This window comes from Garra rufa, chromosome 22 (assembly GCF_049309525.1).
Source record: "Garra rufa chromosome 22, GarRuf1.0, whole genome shotgun sequence".
Classification (NCBI taxonomy): domain Eukaryota; kingdom Metazoa; phylum Chordata; class Actinopteri; order Cypriniformes; family Cyprinidae; genus Garra; species Garra rufa.
In genome coordinates this window covers 21,818,457-21,840,440 of record NC_133382.1, presented here as the reverse complement: position 1 = coordinate 21,840,440, position 21,984 = coordinate 21,818,457, and the positions used below count along the sequence as shown (strand labels likewise).

The following is a 21,984-nucleotide window of genomic DNA, read 5'->3' as shown; positions in this document are numbered from 1 at the left end:
ACCCTGAACCTTCCTCTAAACCTAACCTTAAGCCATATAGTTACCTTGTATTACCCATTACTTTTTTTCTTCTTAAGTACATTGTAAGTGCACATAAGTACATGTACTGTCAAAAAAAAGTGCAACCTAATGAAGAAAGTCATACAGGTCTGGAACGACACAAGGTTGATTGAATAATAACTGAATTTCTGTATCTCTGTGAGGGTTTTAATATTTGCCCCGGCAACTATTCAAAAGCACACAGCTTTTCATCCATTTATGATAAATGATAAGTTCACTTCCAGAATAAAAATTTTCTGATAATTTACTCAACCCCCATGTCATCCAAAATGTTTGTCTTTCTTCAGTCACAAAGAAATTTAAGTTTTTTGAGGAAAACATTCAAGGACTTTTCTTCCTACAGTATAGTAGACTTCTATGGTTCCCAACTGTTTGAACTTCCAATTTGCAGTTTCAGTATAGCTTCTAAGGGCTGTACATGATCCCAGCTGAGGAATAAAGTTCTTAAGTTCTTATGAACTATTGAACTAATTACTTTACTACTAAATTACCACAAATGCTCATTTTGCACCAGCCCAACCTCACATATTATATAGTTATGTTGGAAAGATCACGTGTGACATGTTTCCAAATGAATGTCCAATGAAAGTCAAACACCCTTTACAAAAAAAGGTGAAACCATGTTGGACGATTTTGAAGTTGGAAGACAAAATGAGAGTTTTTCGCCCTATCCTACCTTTTTGAACAAGAGTACACAGGCGAAGAGCTAACCATGTGATGTTTCCAAACTTATTACATAATGTGGGAAGTCGTACACATAGTACTTGGTTAAAAAGTATACAATTTTTTTTTTAAAGACAATAAGCAATCGTTTTGTTAGATAAGACCCTATTTCCTTGGCAGGATTGTGTAGAGCCCTTTGAAGCTGCATTGAAACTGTGATTTAGACCTTCAACTCGTTGGTTCCCGTTGAAGTCCACTATACGGAGAAAAATCCTGGAATGTTTTCCTCAAAAACTTAAAATTCTTTTTGAAAGGCATGAACATCTTGGATGACATGGGGGTGAATGAACTCGCTAATCATAAAAAGTGCTAAAATGAATCAATCATCAATGTGAACAGTTAATTATAGTTACTGTTAATTCTGAAATCAATTTACCATCAAATATATAAATAGCTGTAAAGCAATGCACAAGATATCATTACACAATACCTGCATTAAATAACTGCCATGTTCCTATGATAGATTAAATGGGTCTCTGTGAGTGGTGATTTATTTTATATGCTGTATTTTCAAAGCTTTAAATGAAAAAAAAAAAAAAACTAAAAATAGCTACCTTTAAACCATCTCTACATAGGCCTAAAATAGTATACTCTTAAATATAATGTTACGTAACACAATAAAACAAAAGATTATTTCACTAAGAGCCAATTTTACACCCCATTTAAAACATCTGGGCTATTTCTGTCATTTTTTTCTTGAATTTTTTAAAGTCTGGTACAGACTGTTCTGTTTTTTGGCTGGTAGAGTGTGTGTTGTGGTGGTTTGTGTTTACTCTGACTGGTAAATACAAAATAATGGGAAGATTAACACATTTAACACACAGATGCTGAAGCTTTAAGTGCCATTGGTGGCAGCTGCTTTATCTTGGCTGTGGTTGGACTGCTACGGTTTGTCATCTGCTGTGCAGACCCACAGATATCCTAAAAATATGAAACAAAGTCTGTCTTAAGATGAGCTTTATGTTTACTGTTTATGAGTGGCCTTGTGTCCATAAGGCTGAATTATGCTTTCTCTCGCTCACCCTGTTTACCCCCATACAGTATTGCCACTGTTTGGTCGTTCTTTCAGCTCGCCAGTCACATCCACAGCCCAGAACATGTCAGCACCCTCGACGCAGTTTGATCCATCACAGATTAATGTGCTGCGATTCAAAGGCTGAGGAAAGGAAGTCCAACAGTGTCCAGACAGTTGTGTTTTTCACCACGGAGAGTTTTGAAATAATACGAGAAAATGTTGTGTGTGAAGAATCACTATCATTCTTCATTCCTCCTCATTCCTCATGCCGCTTCCAACCACCCCGACCTAGAAACGGAGGATATTGTAGATATTTATAGCGCAGCGATTACTGATAAACGTGAATGGAATGGAGAGAATGGAAGAACGGAGTCAGTAATAGGGCCGCCGTTTAATGACGGCCATTACAGTCAATGAAACCTCAACCAAAAGTATGATCTGGGAAGGCAATGGGAAAACAAGAACCATGACATTAGGTATAAAAAAATGGTGAACGTCAGAGACGAGCTGAAGAGAGAAACAGAACAGAAATGTTTTCAGGAAACAGTCAGAAAAATGGAAGCAAACCAAAAGACAAACTCAGACGGTTTAAGATGGATTTATCTAGAGAGTGACCAGATGAGACAGACACTCGAAAGAAAGAGCGAGATGGAGAAACCGAGTGGATGTTGAATTGGGGAGGAGGAGACTGCCATCCTGGACAGCTAGTGGGGATAGAGCTGGCAGAGCCGAGACGACACTCATGCCAACTTCATTTTAACATCATTCACAGGCCTTCACTGACATTATTAAAGAACAACGTTCATTTTTCTTAAGCGCACACTGGACGCCCAGAGTAAAAATGAGACACCAAGAACTGATGATGTCTGTCTGCTTTGGGCACAACCAATTTTCCTGTCCTTTATTTGAAAGGCTGTGAAAGATGTGACTGATATTTTATAAGCCAGTAAAAGCAGGCAGAGATTATAGTCATGGGTTTGAGAAAACAGCGCAGACTTCTCCAATTTCTCCAAACTCTGTTATTTTCTGATGTTTGCTCATTTTAGCAGGTTATCTTGTTGAACTACAACCGCTTTTTGTTTGTTCCACATGCTAGGATGTTTCTCAACGACTTAGAAGCAGTATGTGCCATGCTCAGTCACCACAGATTGGCGTTGACGTTTTTTCCATTCTCGTCTGGATGGTTCCATAGCCAAAAAGTCATGACATCTTGCCCAGATTCCATTTGTCACTTCTCTTCACGCAGCTGATAGATGGATGATCAAAAGAACAAATGAACGGATGGATGGAGGTATATTTCCAGCTCCAGTCTGCTCTGACATGCCAACCATGATGCCATTCTGTCTCACTTGCGATTGCTCATTGGGAGTTTGCACGGAAACAGACCTGTCTGCAATATTTTACGCAGCCAATGTCCATTCGAACGTGCCGGTAGAATTTTTTATTCTATATTCTACATATACATTAGCTACCCATGAATTCAAATTTTGTTCTTTTGGCAAAACCTTTGGACAGAAAGATCAACGTGTTCTCTGTGTTAGTCAATGAGAAGGCCATTTTCACCAGATACATTTGATTACTGAGTACTGACAGTTCAGGGTGAGAGGACTGGCATGATAACACTTTAATAGGTTGGCTGCAAGGTCTAGTATTATTTTTGCTTAAAGGAAAAGCTGGGTTTGAGATCATTGCTTGGAGTTTTGTGTCTTAGTGGATTTTGACCAACCAGTATTTATGTGTGTGGATGTGTCTCTTTTAAGATGATTCACCATCATTTACTCATCCTCATGTCTTTTCGTCTGTAGACATTTTGAAAAAATAGTTTTTTGCTTGTTTTATTCAAAGCACTCTTCAAAATGTCCTCTTTCTTCAGAGGAAAGAAAGTCAAACAGGTTTAATTTATATGAGAGTGAGTAAATAAATATCTAGTTCAGTCATGAAACTCAAACACAAAAAGATAGAAAGCAAAGACCTTTACTGTATATGCCAACCTGATCTCACATGAGGTGGCTAATTCATACAATTTCGTACAACATCAATTGTAGGAATTTATAAGATTTTTGCTAAATTGTACATATTTTAGTATTCATATGAATTCTAGAAATGACCTAATTCTAAATCTGCCCATCACCAGGGTCTAGACAAATCATACAAAATCGTGAGAGTGAGTTCATACAAATTTGTACGAATTAGCCACTTCGTAAAATACTAGCAATCCCAATTTACTATAAAACACAAGCCGACTGCAAGCAAGCTAATGCGCTTTGGTCTTGCCATTAAAATCCTCCACCTCCTCCAGCTCCACCTGTCTAGATCTGTGTGGCATAATGAAAATGTACTTTTTCGCAAGACACGAAATGCTTACCAATAAGTACATATCACCACAGTTTCCAACAAAAATGAACACTAGAGGCGGTAAAACAGCAAGCACTTGTAATGGTTTTCGTACACCGGTATGATTACTGCTCTATATGTTTTGCTTTCCGGACATAACAAGCTTGCTCAGTAGCTCAGCTGGCACGGAATTGTTCCTGAAAAAAAAAAAAAAACGAACACTTTTTAAGCGCCACTTAGTGGACATTTCACATCGAATATATCCGAAACATACATGTTGGTATATATCTTGCGTCTTGTGAAAACTGCCCCACATGTAAGTTTTCGGCATGAGATCAGGTTGCCACTTGTATGCCTATTCATGCAGCAGTAGCTTACATGCTCACAGCAGATCCATTAACATGCTGTTATTTGTCTGGATAACTGAAGGCACTACGTAGTGTATAGAGACCATACATCTGCTGCAGGTGTTTGCTGGTCTGTCATCTCTCAGTGCCTGGCGGAAATATAGATGTTTTTAGCACTACTTTCTGTTCTGTTCTCTCTCTTCCCATTTCCTGTGGAGATGGTAAGTGTACTGGGGTATTTTCAAGCCATCAGGCATCTTTAGCAGCATTTTTATAGAGTATCACACTCCCCCAAGTCCCCCAACTCTAACAGAGCCATTTCAAAACAGACCCGTTCGGTAGCAAAGAATGCTGCAAAAACAGATTAAAAAACACCAGGAAAATAGTAACATCTAGCTCATTTTGATTTATTGAGGATTTGTAATTTCTTTGGCACAGCCATTGTTTTTAAAAATCTGAGTTTTAGATGTTTTAGGCAGCAGCATTTGGAAATTGCAGTGGGTCTGCATCCAATTTTCAGTAAGAGTTTCCCTGGGGGAGAGCGCGGAGTCCCAGTCTGCTCCCAAAAGAGGGTCGCTTAATGCACCATGCAGACAAGCCCCCTTAGCACTGCTGGAGACAGCACATCAGCATGAGTGACAGACATCGGTATTTATGTAGAGTTCAAAGTTATGTTTTTGAAATTCTCTTATGCTATAGTAAGGCAAAATACAGTAAAAACAGTAATAAAAAGTGAAATATTATCATTTATAATATTTGTTTTTTCAATTAAGACATTTTTTTTTTGTTTCTGTGATAGCAAAGCTAAATTTTTAGGTCCAGTCTTCAGTGTCAAATGATCCTTCAGAAATCATTCTAATATGCTTACTTGGTGCCAATTATCAATGTTGAAAGAACAGCATTTGTTTCTTAATACTATTTCAAGTTATTTAAAAAATTAAGTATTTATTTCATATGGCACCAAACACTGTATATGTATTAGGGGTTGACCAATATGTGTTTTTCAGTGCTGATGCCCATACCAATTATTACAGATGAAGTAGACCGATAACCGATATTTTGAACCGATATCTATGTCTGGTGTAAAAATGAAATTAATGTAAAAATTAAGAATAACAAGGGCTCTGACAACAATCTTTAAATGGTTCTATTTTATCGGCAAATCAGTTTTGAAAATGACCGATAACCATAAAATTGCTTAATAATTGGTCGACCAATTATCGGCACGAGTTTAAAAATACTTTACTGTTTAAAATAACTGGTTTCTGTTCAATTATATTTTAAAATGTATATATTTTAAAATTTATTTCTGTGGTCAAAGCTTGATCAAATTTTCAGCATCATTACTCCAGTCTTCGGTGTCACATGACCCTTCAGAAATCATTCTGATATGTTGATTTGCTGTTCAAGAAACATGTTTTATTATTATTATTATTAATATTTAAAACAGTCAATACATTTTTTCAAGATTTTTTGATTAATAGAAAGATCTGAAAATCAGCATTGATCTGAAATAAAAAGCTTTTCAACATAAAATGCCATTCAAAAGCTTCAAGAGTCATTCTTTTTTTATTGTTTTTTTTGGGAAGGAAATTATAGAAATTAATACTTTTATTTAGCAAGGATGGTTTAAATTGATTAAAGGTAATGATAAAGACATTTGTAATATTAAAAAAGGTTTCTATTTCAGATAAATGCTGTTCTTCTGAACTTTCTATTCATCAAAGAAACCTGAAAAAAAAATCTCTGCTGTTTTTAACATAATAATAAATGTTTTTTGAGCAGCAAATCAGAATATTAGAATTATTTCTGAATGTTCATGTGACTGGGGTAATGATGATGATCATTATTTCTTTTAAATTATTTTAAATTTTTTTAAAAATATATTTGAATAGAAAAAATATTTCAAACTTTTACTGTACTCTGGATCAATTTAAAGAGATTTCTTTAAAAACACAAATATAAAAAAAATATCAGAATGATTTATTTATAAATTTAAACGTCTATTATTTAAAATAGGTTGACATCATTGCATATAGTGCTTCTAAATAATAATTGATACAAACAAAAAAGTATCATGACACTAGCTATTTCGCTTCATTTTTTTATTCCTGTTTTCCAGATTCCATCTGTCTCTTCTATTCTATTGGCTTCACCTCTTGCCCTCCCTCTCATTCTTTTCTTCTATTCCTGACCATCAAGAGATCTGTGTTATTTAGTAGATTAGATACTATTACCGGCCATGATTTAGAAGTGAGTAACGAGAGAATGTTGATGTCTTTATTTGTTAGGCTAGTCGTTGTCAGTAGAAACCAGCAGAAACTGCCAAGGGAGTAAACTGAGCTACTGTCACTGTGGTAATAATGTCAGACAAAAGCTGCAGCTCTATCACAATATCTAAATGGTATCCAAATCAAATTCATATTCATTCCTGGAGCTGGTATTTTTAGGAAACCAAACCTGGATTTTCACAGTAGCAGTTTCTAAGCAGTCTGTGTTGTTTGTATTTATCATCATACTGTTGATAAATGAACTTGTCCAAGACAGAACAGACAGTTATGAGACTGAGAAAAGAGCAAACTTGGAAGAGCTAAATACTGAGGGGGAAAAAAACAGTGCAATAATTTTAATAGTTAATGGCATGTGCAGCAAAAGACTGAATACCTGCATTTGACAAAAAACAGATCTAGACGTGTTGTTTGTATCGAGTGCACTGAGAACAGCAAATCACAAAGCCCTCTGAGAGAAAGAGCTTATCTACAATAGAGAACAGACAACCAAATCCTGTAAATACAAGAGAGATATAGAAAGAGAAAACTGATACATGTGCCTGACACACATCAACAGAACAAACTTAACACTAAAATACAGTCAAAGACATTAAATATTGTGACTGGAACCTTATGGGATCATTTGGAAAGGTACCGAGAGAAATCAAACTCAGACTGGACGAATTAAGGCGAGATTTCCCAACGGAGAATCTCTAATCGTTCAATCTTCACATGAACTACTTGTTTCGCAATCCCACACTTGGGTTTGGTTAATTGAACCCCAAACACATCTGTGAGTTTTGAGAGGAGAAGCTCACTGTTATTCTGACTAACACACTCAACACAGTCTCAGCTGTGTAAAACTATTACTGAACACGCTGAGCACAACAGGATATTTCCCAATCAGCCTCACGCCAGCCTCAGGCTCTAATGGCCGCTGCTGGCCTTTCCTCAACACCCAGTTGCCATTCAACGCACATGTGAACGGTTTTTGAGGAAAAACAAGTTTAACACCGGCTCAGACGAGCCGTTGGGGATGATTAGGTGCTGTTTGGCCCTGCAGGTGTTCAGGCAGAGCTCCAATGTCCGTTCCGGATACAAGGGGTGTGTGTGAGCACAAGGTTCAGGATGGGATGAGGTGAACGCATGGGAAGCGCTGCCTCAGGGGGGGAGAATCGAGACCGGAATAAAGGCATAGGGTTTAACTTACCGAACAAACGACACCCTGAATCTGGATTTAGAGAATGATTCAGCGCCTGTAAATGTCATCCTAGATGAGGCATGAGAGGCATAGTGTGAGGCATGTTAAACCATAACTGTCATGTCCAGTAAGACATCAGCCTGGCATAATAACATACACCTCTCTACAATCATTTTACAAGATTGCAGGATTATGTGTGCACATTAGTTCACGCAAAAATAAAAATTCTGATATTTTTGAAGATATGATGAAGAGATTTTTGATGCAATCCACAAACTTTCTAACCTGCATAGACAGCAACGCAACTACCACGTTCAAGGCCCTGAAAGGTAGTAAGAACATCATTGAAATAATTCTCGTGACTTCAGTGGTTCAACAGTAACTACAAGAATACTATTTGTGCGTAACTATTCAACAATTTCTTCTCTTCCGTGTCTTTGATACGTGTTCGCGGGAGTACCACAACGCATGCGTGTGGTGAATTAAGTCGTTATTTCTGTTTCTTGGCACAAAAAAGTATTCTCGTAGCTTCACAAAATTACGGTTGAACCATTGATGTCACATGGACTATTTTAATGATGTCTTTACTACCTTTCTGGGTCTTAAACGTGTCAGTTGTGTTGCTGTCTATGCAGGGTCAGAAAGCTCTTGGATTTCACAAATGATATTGCAGACTGCTGTACATGCCTGTTTTATGCAAGGTTTCATGTGTGCGGTTGCCAGATATGAAGAATTCAAATCGGCAAATTATAGGTTCTTTGTTATAAGAATACATTTTCTGCCCAGTGTTTTGCTTAATTTTCATATTAGCAGAAACCTTAAAAAATACAGCTCCGGGGTAGTTTATCCTCCATTATTGCAGTATCCGGACTTTCTAAGCAACAGTAAAACTTTTGTCACCACAGCAGAAGGCCTACCTCTCCATTCATTCGATTGGACAATAAAAAAAAAACGCAAATGACGTCGGGCGTTTTTCCATTCAGAGTTGCTTTTTTTTCCAACTTCAGGCGCTCAGGGCGCTCCTGCAAAAATGCGAGGCACAGCAGGCGGCTAATGCGCGAGGCGTCCGGGGCGCATAAGCAGTGCGCAAAACGCTCACTGCCAACAGAAAACAATTAAAAAGGCGCCTCTCACTGCAAAAAATGCGTTTTGTCTGATCAAGGCCTAAATGCACTTACTTGAGTTGGGGTTGAGAATGATGAAAATGTGACTTCATTGACTAAAATGCTCAGACATAAAGTCAACTAAAACTTGACGAAACAAAAAAGAGGACAAGGTTGACTAAATATGATAACTAAAAAGTACATATTATGACACAGGACTAAGACTAATTAAAAAATGGCTAAAAATGAACACTACTCAAAATTGCAAGATACTCAGAATGACAAGAAATAAAGTCAGAATTGTCTGTTATAAACCTGCAATTCTAAGAAAGAAATTGCAAGGTATAAAGTTCTGAGAAAAAAAAAAGTCTAAATTGTGAGATGTTACTTCAAAATTGCGAAACAAATATTGAAATTTGCAAAAAATGTATTTTGTATCCTGTGGTAGAAACACTAAGTCGATTCAACTTAAAAAAGTAAGTGTTCATCCTGCCTAAAAATTTTACGTTTAGTCAACATGAAATGTTAAGTTGTACTACATGAAAACATGGATATTTGAGTTGAGTAAACGTTAACTTTTAAGGCAGCACGAACACTTACTTTTTTAAGTTAAAACTGTTTTTTTTTTTTTGAGCTAGTGGGTCTATGGAAAATGTCAGAAAAAGATCAAACTAAATGTGTCAACTAAATATTGAATAGCTACTTTTAATATTTACCATTAAATAATAGGGTTTTCATAAAATGACAATATAAAAACAGTTATTTTACTATCATATACATATAATTTAAAAATAAACCAGATGTATTTTTCACACAAGAATGTCTAATTCGTCTGTACTTTACACCCTTGTACAAGTGAGTGTGCATGTGTGGTAGAGGAACTGGTGATTATCATTAAGTAATTAGCCTTAAGTGTATTGCTGACCTCTGCATTTAACAAATAACATATTATCATTGTGCCAAGCATCTGGATATGGAAGATTCCACCATTCACAGAGTAAATGGAAACATGCCTTTACAGTCTAGGTTACTGCAGCATCTCTCTCCATTCACACAAGTAGCACAGATCTACACATAAACAAGTCCTCGAATGTTTACTTAGTCTTACTCCAACTTTTCCTGCCTGTCACATCTGCCAGCATTAAGATACAGTGTTTTGTTACTGACACTGGGTTTGTCCTGTGCTTGTATTTACAGAGACCATGGAGCATGGATCAAATAAATCTGACAGGTGTGTATAACCAGGAGCTGGCACGCACATTAAAAAAAAAAAAGGAATTGCACATCACATTATTTCAGACAAGTGTGTCTAAACTTTTGGTTTAAGCTGGCACGCACATGAAAAAATTGCTCTTCATATTAGACAAGTGTGTCTAAACTTTTGGTTTAAAATGTATCATGTAAGAATGACTTCGAATACAGCTACTGAGCAGTAACAGGCCTTTTGTATGTTAACAGAAGCATGCAAAAGGAGAAGGGACAGAGGAAAGACGAGACGTACTGGAGGGAGATCAACGCGGCCATGGCTCTCACTAACCTGGCTCATCCCAAGGACGCGGCCACCGCCGCCACCACCAGCTGCATCATCCAGAAATCCTCACACATAGCTGAAATCAAGACTGTTAAAGTGCCTATCCTGCACAAATACTAATGCACACAAACATACGCAGAAGATCCCGCTCTTCTACTTTTGGAATTCATATTGTTTGTTACTTTGTGGTACTGATAAAGAATGAATTTTTTCGGGTTCGTTTGTTTTTATTGTTATTACGAGTACGATGAAGTGCCCTGAAATGCAGCACTTGTTTAGTTCACCCATTTGTGCATTTCCTTTGGGTCGCACAAGCTTTTTTAATAAGTGTTGATGAACGACAGTATTTCTGAACGAGACGAAACTTTTTGCAATGTTAACTTATTTTGATATGAATCAGAAATTTGTATTGTATCGCACCAAAGTGCCTTCATGCATCTCAAAGGAGAGATTAGCGAGAATGTACAGTTCATGTCCTCTCTGAATGAAATAAAACGGATGAAACGACAGGAGGAGTGTCTAGCGCACTCTTCTCACAGCCTACAGGAGCTGATGACCTTAAAATGAAATCAGCACAAGTCACAAAGACATGCACGTCAACCTAAGGCCGTTCCTGCATGTTTTGTCTTAAAATCTCATGTGGCTGTGACTACGACATTGTTTTGTCTCGAAAACGGAAAACTTCCACTGTCAGCTGCCAACAATAGCCGTGAGCTGAGAGATAAGTTTAGTCAGCCGACATTAAACTCCAGCCCTTTCTTTCCAGCTAACAAGCAACGTTCTCTGAACTTTGGCAAGGTTATCAGTTATGTTATTAAGGGTGTGTTCACACTTGCAATTCAGTTCTCTTGGCTCGTTTGGTCCAGACCTGGTCCGCTTTGCATTCACACTGGCAATTTCGATAGCGAACCTAAAGATACCGAACCTAAAGGCATATTGATACGTCCACAACCTGATTGGACGGGTTGAATGATGGAATTTTGTGATGGAATTCACAGAACACCCTAAACAAAGGCTACGTTTACACTAGTGTGTTTTCGTTTTAAAATGAAAATGATCTTCGTCTACACTAGCATTTCAGAAACGATCTCCGTCTACACTACACAACCGAAAACGCATGTCACATGACCTTTCATAATGGGCATGGTAATATTGTTTACACGGTCATCAAGGATAAGCAGAGCAAATGTGGGCAGCCACGGCATAGTTTTTGTAGTCTCCATTTTGTTGTTTACACTGAAACGCAACCCTGGAGTTTTCAAACTAAAACAGGGTCTGCTGTGTTTTCACAAGTCTCAGTTTTTGAGGGTCGAAAACGCCGGAGTAGTTTAAACGACAAGTGTAACCGTAGCAAAATGTATGCATTTTAAAACAAAAATGCACTAGTGTATATGTGTATTTCTGTGCAGACCGAACAATGTATAACACCAAAGTACCTATTCAGTCGAATACACCTAATGCCATATGCTGGACTAATTGCACTTATTATTTTTTTTTATTTTCACCAGCTGCCAACTGATGCGTCGTCAAATCACGTCACATAGCATCGCATCTTGTCATGACATTCTCTTTTTGGTTCGTAAGACGTATTTGGTCCATATTGTGTTCATATTTCATTCGGAAGCGGGCCGAAACCCATCTTTTTAGTGGTCTCGGTCCGCTTGTTTGGTGCACACCAGGGTTTGCGTTCACACTTACTTAGAGCAATCGCATCAGAGTTCATTTTAATCAAACCAGATATAACAAATGTGAACACAAATTTAGGGTGTGTTCACACTTGTAGTTTGGTTCATTTGGTTTATTTGGTCTGGACCAAAACGGAAAATGATTTGGTCCTGGTCTACTTAGCGTTCACACTGGCATTTTTTACAATGAACCTAAAGATACATATTTGTGGACAGATCTCACTGAACACCTTTTGGTGTGTTCGACTTAAAGCGGCAATCGCTGTATGACAGTGAAGTAGCCATTCAGTGCTTTTTTAAGTCAAATATAACTAATGCCATCTGCTGGACTAAGCGTGCTCATTGTTGCATGTACGTATGATTTTATTTTCACCACCTGTGAGGTCATAAAAGGCACTTTACCTCCTCGTTCCCCCATTTGTTTCGGATACACCGCTCATTGCATGTCGTCAAATCATGTCACGGAGCGACGGACCTCGTCGTTACATCCTGTTTTTGGTTCGTTTAGAAGTATTTGGTCCATGTTGCATTCACATTTCATACAAACCGCACCAGATTTCGATGGGAAGTGGACCGAAACCCATTTTTTTAGCAGTCTCGCTCTGCTTGTTTGGTGCACACCAGTGCTCAGATGGCAGCATTCCCAAATGAACTACCTAACAGAGCAATCCCACCCGAGTTTGTTTTAATCAGTCCAAACATGACAAGTGTGAACACGTGTTTAAGGGTGTGTTCACACTTGTCACGTTTGGTTCGATTTAAACAAACTCTGGTGCGATTGCTCTGTTAGTGCGGTTTATTTGAGTAAGTGTGAACGCGGTAATTCGAACCCTGGTGCACACCAAACAAGTGGACCAAGACCACTAAAAAGATGGGTTTCGATCCACTTCCAAACGTATATGAACACAACACGAACCAAACACTTCTAAACAAACCAAAAACAGGAAGTAATGACAAGATGCGATGTGAGGTGATGAAATGCGACATGATATTTTACAAAGGAAACAAGCAGTGTATCCAAAACAAAATGAGCAGTGGCTAAACATGGAGCAACAAGGAGGTAAAGTGCCTTTTATGAGCTTTTTGTGAGTTTGTAGGTGGTAAAAATAAAATAATATGCACACCCAACAATAAGCGCATTTAGTCCAGCAGATGGCATTAGGTGTATTTGACTTTTTAAAGCACCGCTGAGCAGATTAAACAGTGAATGGTACTTTGATGTAATACACCGTTCGGTCTACGCAACGCCGCACACCTTGAGCGTATCTTTAGTTTGGAGTGTTCGGTGAGTTCCGTCATGAAATACATGTCATTCAATCTGACTAATCAGGTTGTGAACATATCACTATGCCTTTAGGTTTGTTATCTTTAGGTTCGCTGTCAAAAATGCCAGTGTAAATGCTACGCAGACCAGGACCAAATATATAATTTTCCTTTTAGGGACCAAACGAACCAAACTGCAAGTGTGAACACACCCTTATTCAAATGAACCGCATTAAGTTTTAATGGTTTTAATCAAACCAAACATGAGTGTGAACACACATTTAAAAAACTGGACCTTTTTTATGTTCTGAGAACAAACTTTAGCAAAATCTAGAAATTCTAGAACATGTTTTTGTTAGCTGGGTTACTCTCTGCTTCCCCTCGTACACTCTCAGTTATGCACATTTCTCAGACAAACAATGAGAACCAGAGAGACAGACTTCAAGGTTTGCTCTGTATCTGTTTAAGACGAGGACCGTGACCCAAAGGGATATTTCTGAATCCGTTATCGAATGTGTTGCCTTCTCACGTTTCTGCTCTGAACAAGGTACTTCAGTGAAAGCAGTAAATGATTTGGCCAGTCGTGTTTTACCCCGTTTTTTCTCTCTCAGCTGGTTGGAATTACTCTCAAATTGCTGTTTACAAGAAGTACGTGAGACACTTCCATGTTTAAAAAAAAAAAAAAACCATACCAGTATTACCATATCTCTGATTCAGTGAACATTCAAACTTTTTTTTTTTTTTTGCAATCTCCATTTGTTTGTCCTGCGGTTTTAGCTCTTTAGTTAGTGTTTTTGCCTTTGGTTCTTTGGTTCAAACAAGCTGTGTTAGTTTTGTATTGACTCAATGGAAAGAAATGATGTTCGATGCAAATGCTTATAATATTTACATTAGAGTTACGGAGGCCAAGTACGCAATTTAGAGAATTAAAATCCACTTGTGAAGTGAGCGAGGTAACACTATCTTATGTTGGTTATCTTTTGTATGGAGAAAAGTCTCCAAAAACCTTGTGGTGAGAAAGGCCAAAGAGACTTGTTCAAAAAGCATGCACTTATCTGACTACACCCTCCTTCCTTTTTTTTTTTCAATATTAAAAGTAATGCTCACTAAAACTATAATTCATAGGTACTATGTCCCTGTTTTCCTGCTCGGTTGAGTAGCGTAGCACATTTTAAGAAAATTTCCAATGAAAACTGGGAAAATGTATGATCTGATCTGCTTTTGAAATCTAATTTTCCTTTCATTTTTTTTTTTTCTCAAATCCATTAAAATCACATGTGAAAAGTGAATCACGCTTTTGGCCTTTGCAGAGAGAACAAAGAGAAGAGAAAGCATCAATCTAAGTTTTACTAATTCAGTTTTTTTTCCCCTTGCACACTCTGCTCTAAAGGAACCTGACAGACAAAGTTATTTTGTGCAAACTTTAGAACATTTCAAATGATTAAAGACTGTAAAAACAAACTTGTAATAATAGTCTGATTTTTTTATTGTTAAGTTATATTCTTTTTTATTTTTAGAGACTGGATGTTTATCCAATGAAGGAATGCATAATATCTCATTTATTCTCTGATTTTCTTTTAATGTTCAGTTTTACGCCAGGAATTTTGTTTGCTTCAACGGAACATTAAATAAAAATGTTTTTGTTTTTTTTGATGATGATAAGATGTTGCTTGGCGTTTCATCATTAAAGTTTCCTTTCTGCATAATCCTCTGCAATCTTTCTTCATATAAAACATGATCAGCGATATAACTGGTAACATTTAAACTTTGGTTTCTTTATGAACAAACATGAATTCCTAACAGAAATGTTTTAGGACCAACTTAAGATGAATAATTAACACAGCATTGAGGCAGACAAATGAAATTTCATTAATTTGTCTTTGCGGCTTGACCTGAGTTCAGATGACAAGCTTCTCTTTTTCTTTTTTAGCCTCTGCATCTTTTTGAAAGTGGTCTTGTTAACTTTGCCAGAGGCAGAGACCTTGTTTGCCTTCACGCTGGTTTCAGCCCAGCAAATACAAAAACACCGCACAGCACAAACAGAGCTGGAAATGGATGATGCGAATGGAAGTCTATGTGATCTTGTCTTTCCTTAAGGGTTTAATCCTGAACAAATGCTGGGAACAGACACATAGTGCTTGCTGTGGTATTTACTGCGCACAGCACAAAGAGTTATGAAGCAGCGCTCTTTATTTAGCTAAACAAATTGTCAGTTAAGGCATCTGCCTTATTAATCTAAGACACAAAAGTGAAGCATAAATGTGCATTTCATTTGCAGTACATAGCTATTCTTGAGCTGATCCATGAACTCTTGACAACAGTATCAAGGCTAAAAGCTTCAACTTTTTAGGATGCAAACTAAAGCAGCTATCCATATACACTTTCACAATCACATACAGTGGCCTCAAAATGTATTTAGACACTTGAGTCACAAAAAAAGGTCAATTTCAATGGATGTATGATGTCTATTTATGGTAGTTTAGGGGTGTGCAATAATGACAAAAAAATATATCTTCTATAATTTTGCAAATAATAATTAGACAATATTTTGCTGATGTTGGTGTTATTTGGCTGGTACTTTGACTAGTTTAGGACTGCTGTGGACAGCTAACTTGAAAACTTTTGATATTTTTACAGGCATTTTTACTTTTATAAGGCCATTTTTTCCTAACCTTATTTAAGGCGAGACACTGCAGGTGAATAGGGTAAAAAAAAAAAAAAAAAACTAATAGTTATCATCTTACTTACCTAGTTAATTGAGTTAATTGATGATACATCGTTAATTGCAAACATTTTTTGTATTACAAGTTTTCTAAAATGTTAGGTTTAAATATGAAAACGAGCATTATTTAATTAAATATGTGTTAATTTGCATACATTTCAACTACAAAAATCTAAACAATGGATGAAGTCAGTTTCAAAATTCTTAAAAATTCAATTTTTTTGGCATATTAGAGTCAAATGTTTTTACAGAGGGAATTGTGTCACTCCATAATTCAGAAAAAAGACAGACAGAAAACAATGTATTTTTTATCATTTTTGGAGGAATAAAACGTATAAAATCAAGCAAATTATATATAAACAAATCCCTCTGTATAAACCTTCAGAATATAGATGGAAAATAATGTAAAGTGTGGCTCAGCGTAGGAGAAAAACTCATTTTGAGAAAACGGCCTTTAAAAATATGGATTGTAATTGAAATCTATTGACACAAATAGATAAATTGCTATAAAAGAAACACTTAACACTTTGGGTGTTTACTTTCCACTAGTCTGAAAAAACACTATGAAACACCAAAAAGCCCAAAATCTCAAACTTGACAGGTGCACAAAAAAACTGTGTTTTTGCCTTAATGTATGCATCAACTTTTGTGTCAATTTTTTACATTTAATCAATACATTCAAATAGTAAGATACTATAGGGCTGTTACCAATCAAATAAATCAGTATCAACGAAATTTGTGTTTGCAATACAGAGGTGGCACAGAATATGCGCCTGAAGTGGTATTTAGATGCATTTGCGAAGGCTATTTTATGCAGGACATGAATGCAGTTACAAATGTATAATTAATGTTTGATGTTTAAAAACGTTTTCATCATTTGAAATGATTTTGGGAAAATATACTTTAAATATAAAGCCGAAATCACCAGTAGGTGGCGGCAAATCACTGCATGAGTGAGTCATTGAGTCATTCATTCAGCTGTTTTGTCAAACGGCTGATTGATTCATATATGAAACACTGTCACGTGTCACTCAGAGATGCAAAACAGCACTGTCGTGGCCTTGTTTGAAACTATTTCATTGCCGAAATACAGCAAAATCAAGATCTGTTGTGTCTAAAAAGTCATAAGTCAAGTCTTAATATCTTGAGTTTATTGAACTGTTCATCAAATCAATATCTCATTTGGTGAAAAACATCACTCTTTGTGTGATATTAACTATAACAGATGATATAAATATAAAAGATCTATAAAAGTCTTGAATTTTGGAATTCTAAATGTATTTTAATAGACTAATAATGCAGTGAAAGCATGAAATCTAAATGCACATGTGCAGTAGTCTAGTTTACACCGCCAGTCAAAAGTTTTTGAACAGTAGGGTTTTTAATGCTTTTTAAAGTGTCTTCTGCTCACCAAGCCTGCATTTATTGAATCCAGTACAGTACAGCAAAATTGTGAAATGTTTTTGCTATTTAAAATAACTCTTTTCTATTTGAATATATTTTAAAATGTAATTTATTCCTGTGATCAAAATCACGATCCTTCAGAAATCATTCTAATATGCTAATTTTAATAATTATTAAGATTTATTAATTAATATACATTAATATACATTTTTATAGGATTTTTTGATAAATAGAAAGATCCAAAGATCCTTTTTATCAAAATTAAAATGTTTTTGTAACATTATATACTACACAATTCAAAAGCTTGGAGTCAGCATAATTTCTTATTTATTTATTTTATTTAGCAAGGATGCTTTAAATCGATTAAAAATGATAATAAAGACATTTATAATGTCCATTTCAGATAAATGCTGTTCTTTTAAACTTTCTATTTATCGAATATTTATCGATTTGTTTTTGAGCAACAATTCAGAATATTAGAATGATTTCTGAAGGATCATGTGACTGGAGTAATGATGCTAAAAAATCAGCTTTGAAATCACAGGAATAAATCACATTATAAAATATATTCAAATAGAAAACAGTTATTTTAAATAGTAAGAATATTTCAAAACTGTACTGTTTTTGCTGTGCTTCGGATCAAATAAATGCAGGCTTGGTGAACAGAACAGACTTCTTTAAAAAACAAAAATCTTACTGTTCAAAAACTGGTAGTCTATGCATGCACTCTCTGGTTTCTCGTTTAAACAAATTAATAACAATACTATCATAGACGATATATATCAAACCTCTAGTGTGTGTTATTTGTTTACCAATTTGAAACCTAATAATTGTCTTTCAGTGGGATAATTTGCATTAAATGCCGCTCTTTCTTAAATAAAATGTCATTTAAGTAGATATTTTTGTTCTATGAAGCAGACATTCATATAGTTTAAAACAAAGTGAGAATTTAACATCCAAACACTTTTTGTGGCCACATACTCTTGCTAACTTGGCTGCCAATGAACAGTCTAAAAAAACGAACAAAAGAGCATCAACACAAGAGAAAGAATATCAAAACAATGAATGAAACAAACACAGAGCCACCAAGATTTCTTGACTGTTTAGCCTCCAATCTTTGTCCTGATTTACCTCGCTCATCTACTCCAGCATCTTTCACGTTAATGGTTCTAGCATGCTGCTTGGCCTGGTTCTAAATAATGTGGAATCCATAGTTAAACATGCCAGTCATGGAGAATACGGGTGAGGGATAGAAAGAGAGAGAAAGAGCTTTGGGCTTCATTTTTAGTGTTTAATACACAAACAAGGATGTAAAACTTCGCTCAAGTTATGCTATCAAATAGTATTATAAATATAATGCAATGTGGATGGACTTAACACATTGAGGGGGGAATCGCTTTTAGATCATGAAGGTCATCCACCATAAAGGCCACTAGAATAAATCAGCGCTCTCTGTCCTACTATTGTCTCTTCTCTCTTCCCCTGTTTCTCTCTAAGCAGGCTGGCAGAGACCAGCACTCTGAGCAGAACTTTCCATCGAGGCCATTTGCTGAAATGTTTGAGCAGGTTTTGTGGATCTCACCCATTATCTAGCTGAACAGGTTGGGATGCTGGGCCGGCCAGCCGTGTGACACACTCCAGACGTCTCTCCACCCTTCTCATCAGACGAAGGGTCCAAGTTACTGTCAAAACTACACACACACACACAACCTGAGCAAGAAGAAATTCCAAAAATCATCTGAACAGGGAAAAAGGCCTTCAGTCAGATGAAGAAATTTGACCCGTGTCCCATATTGGAATAATTAGTTACCTTGCCTCGACGGTCTTTGGTTCATTAATTATCAATTGCCTGTATGAAGACATATGCTGGATACAGAGTCCAGAACCTGAACACTGATTAACCACTGGGTCAGATACTATTCCAACCTCATACTGATTATAAATGTTACAATTTTACGTGACATTACATTTATTACATATTTCGTCCACAACAGTGAAAATGATTAATATCAACTAATATAAAGAAATTATTTAACCTACATGTGGCAGGGATAATCTCTCATTTCATTTACTTTTATATATAATTAATGTATTGATATTAAATATGATTCAAACCCTGTATTTAAACAGTAACGCCAGAATGCATAATTCTTCTTCATAAATAAGAACTGAAGGGTAATAGCTGCTGAAAAATTAGATAATAAATTACATTTTACAATACATTCACCTAGAAAATAGTTATTTTAAATAGTCATAATATTTTAAAATTATCTTTAAAAAGACTTTAAAAAATTACAGACCTTAGGAATTAATAGGATTTCCAAAAACAGAGTAATTTTTCAAAGGCAAAAGAGAAACTTTTCCTTCACCAGAGCTTGACTGTCCTTAGATATGTGACCCTGGACCACAAAACCAGTCATAAGGGTCAATTTTGAGATTTATACAGCATCTGAAAGCTGAATTAATCAGCTTTTCATTGTTAGGATAGGACAATGTTTGGCCGAGATATAACTATTTGAAAATCAGCAATCTGAGGGTGCAAAAAAAATCAATATATTGAGAAAATCATCTTTTAAAGTTGTCAGCAATGCATATTATTAATCAAAAATTAAGCTTTGACATATTTACGGTACAAAATGTACAAAATATCTTCATGAAACATGATCTTTACTTAATATCCAAATGATTTTTGCCATAAAAGAAAAATCTATAATTTTGACCCATACAATGTATTTTGGCTATTGCTACAAATATACCCATGCTACTTAAGACTGGTTTTGAGGTCCACAGGGTCACATATTTAATATATTCTAAGATTTTCTTTAATATCTTGTATGTGCATAACTGCAAAAACTACAATAGTCTGAGTCACAGATAATAAGTTTGATCTATTGCGTTATGTTTCCTATTGGATTATTTCCTTTAGATCTTTTTTGTTTTCATTTGAGAGCAGAAGGTGGTAGTTGGCATTGTTTTCCTGTAGCTCTTATTATTCTTCTAGATTCACAGATGTTTCAAGGAATCTCACTCCTTCCTTTATTCTGGCTAAGACTCGATTCTTCAGAGCAGCACGGATGCAAGTGTGTTTCTGTAGCCGTACTTCAGCGCGCTAACCTGAGGTGCTCAAAACATTTCCTGTCTTTAATTCACGCTCTAAACCTCCAAGTAACCACAAGAAATGTTAAGAGAGAAAACAAGTGGTTTCAAGGCGTGTTATTAAAATACAAACGCACAATATGCTGCTTTGTGTAGCGCTCTGTGAAGACATATAACAGAAATGTTTTACGGAAAAGGGATTAATCAGAGACATTGCTGAAATTTCCACTCACACTGAATGTGTTATGGCCCAAAAAAGGAGAAAGTATGACTTTAAATCTGAGCCTGCGTCATGAGAATAGACTTTGTTAAACCAATGAAAATAGTAAAAAAATAACCAATTCTATTTTAAGTTCTTGTTAAATTTCTGTAGATATTTTTGATTTATTTATTCATTGTATCCTAGAGGGTACATATGAGTGAGACAGCCCAATTTCTATAAACAAAAACAAAAACTGAGAAACACTAGCCTTTGTAAATACTCAGTTTAAGTGACCGCAGGTCAAGGCAATTCTTCATATCTTATGCATGTTATTCACATGGGAGAGATACAGTTGAAGTCAAAAGTTTACATACACCTTACAGAGTCTGCAAAATGTTAATACTTATATGCTACTATTACAGAAGGTTCAAACACTCACTGATGCTTTAGAATGAAACACAATGCCTTAAGGTGAAAACTTTTTGAATTTGAAGATCAGGGTTAATTTAACTTATTTTGTCTTCTGGGAAACTTGTAAGTATCTTCTGTAGCTTCTACTAAATGGAAAAGGGCAGTACTAAATGGAACAAAAATATTATATTTAGGCAAAATAAGAAAAATGGACACATCTTCATTCTTTTCAAAAGTTTTCACCCCCTGGCTCTTAACGCATCGTGTTTCCTTCTGAAGCGCCAGTGAGCATTTGAACCTTCTGGAATAGTTGCATATGAGTCCTTTAGTTGTCCTCAGTGTGAAAAAATGGATCTCAAAATCATACAGTCATTGTTGAAAAGGGTTCAAATAGACAAAAATGCTGAAAAACCAAAAAATCTGTGGGACCTGAAGGATTTTCTGAAAAAGAGCGGGCAGTTTAACTTCAGGACAAACAAGGGACTCCTGAACAACTATCACTAAACAAAAACACACACAGGTGTGGATCATTCAGGTGACAACATAGTATTATTAGTGTACAGTATGTAAACTTTTGATAAAGGTCATTTTTACAAATTCAACTATTATTTTCTCTT

General features: G+C 36.0%; 1 protein-coding gene across 1 annotated transcript in view; it reads left to right on the top strand.

The window, feature by feature from the left end:
* The window catches only part of mkxa (mohawk homeobox a), a 38,920-nt gene extending 23,693 nt beyond the window's left edge, over positions 1 to 15,227 (top strand). Inside the window, exons 6-7 of the mRNA XM_073828187.1 lie at positions 10,251 to 10,284; positions 10,512 to 15,227. Coding sequence (XP_073684288.1) covers positions 10,251 to 10,284; positions 10,512 to 10,704 — 227 coding nt within the window. The 3' untranslated portion in view covers positions 10,705 to 15,227. The remainder of the gene's footprint in view (positions 1 to 10,250; positions 10,285 to 10,511) is intronic.
* The last annotated feature ends 6,757 nt before the right edge of the window (positions 15,228 to 21,984 follow it).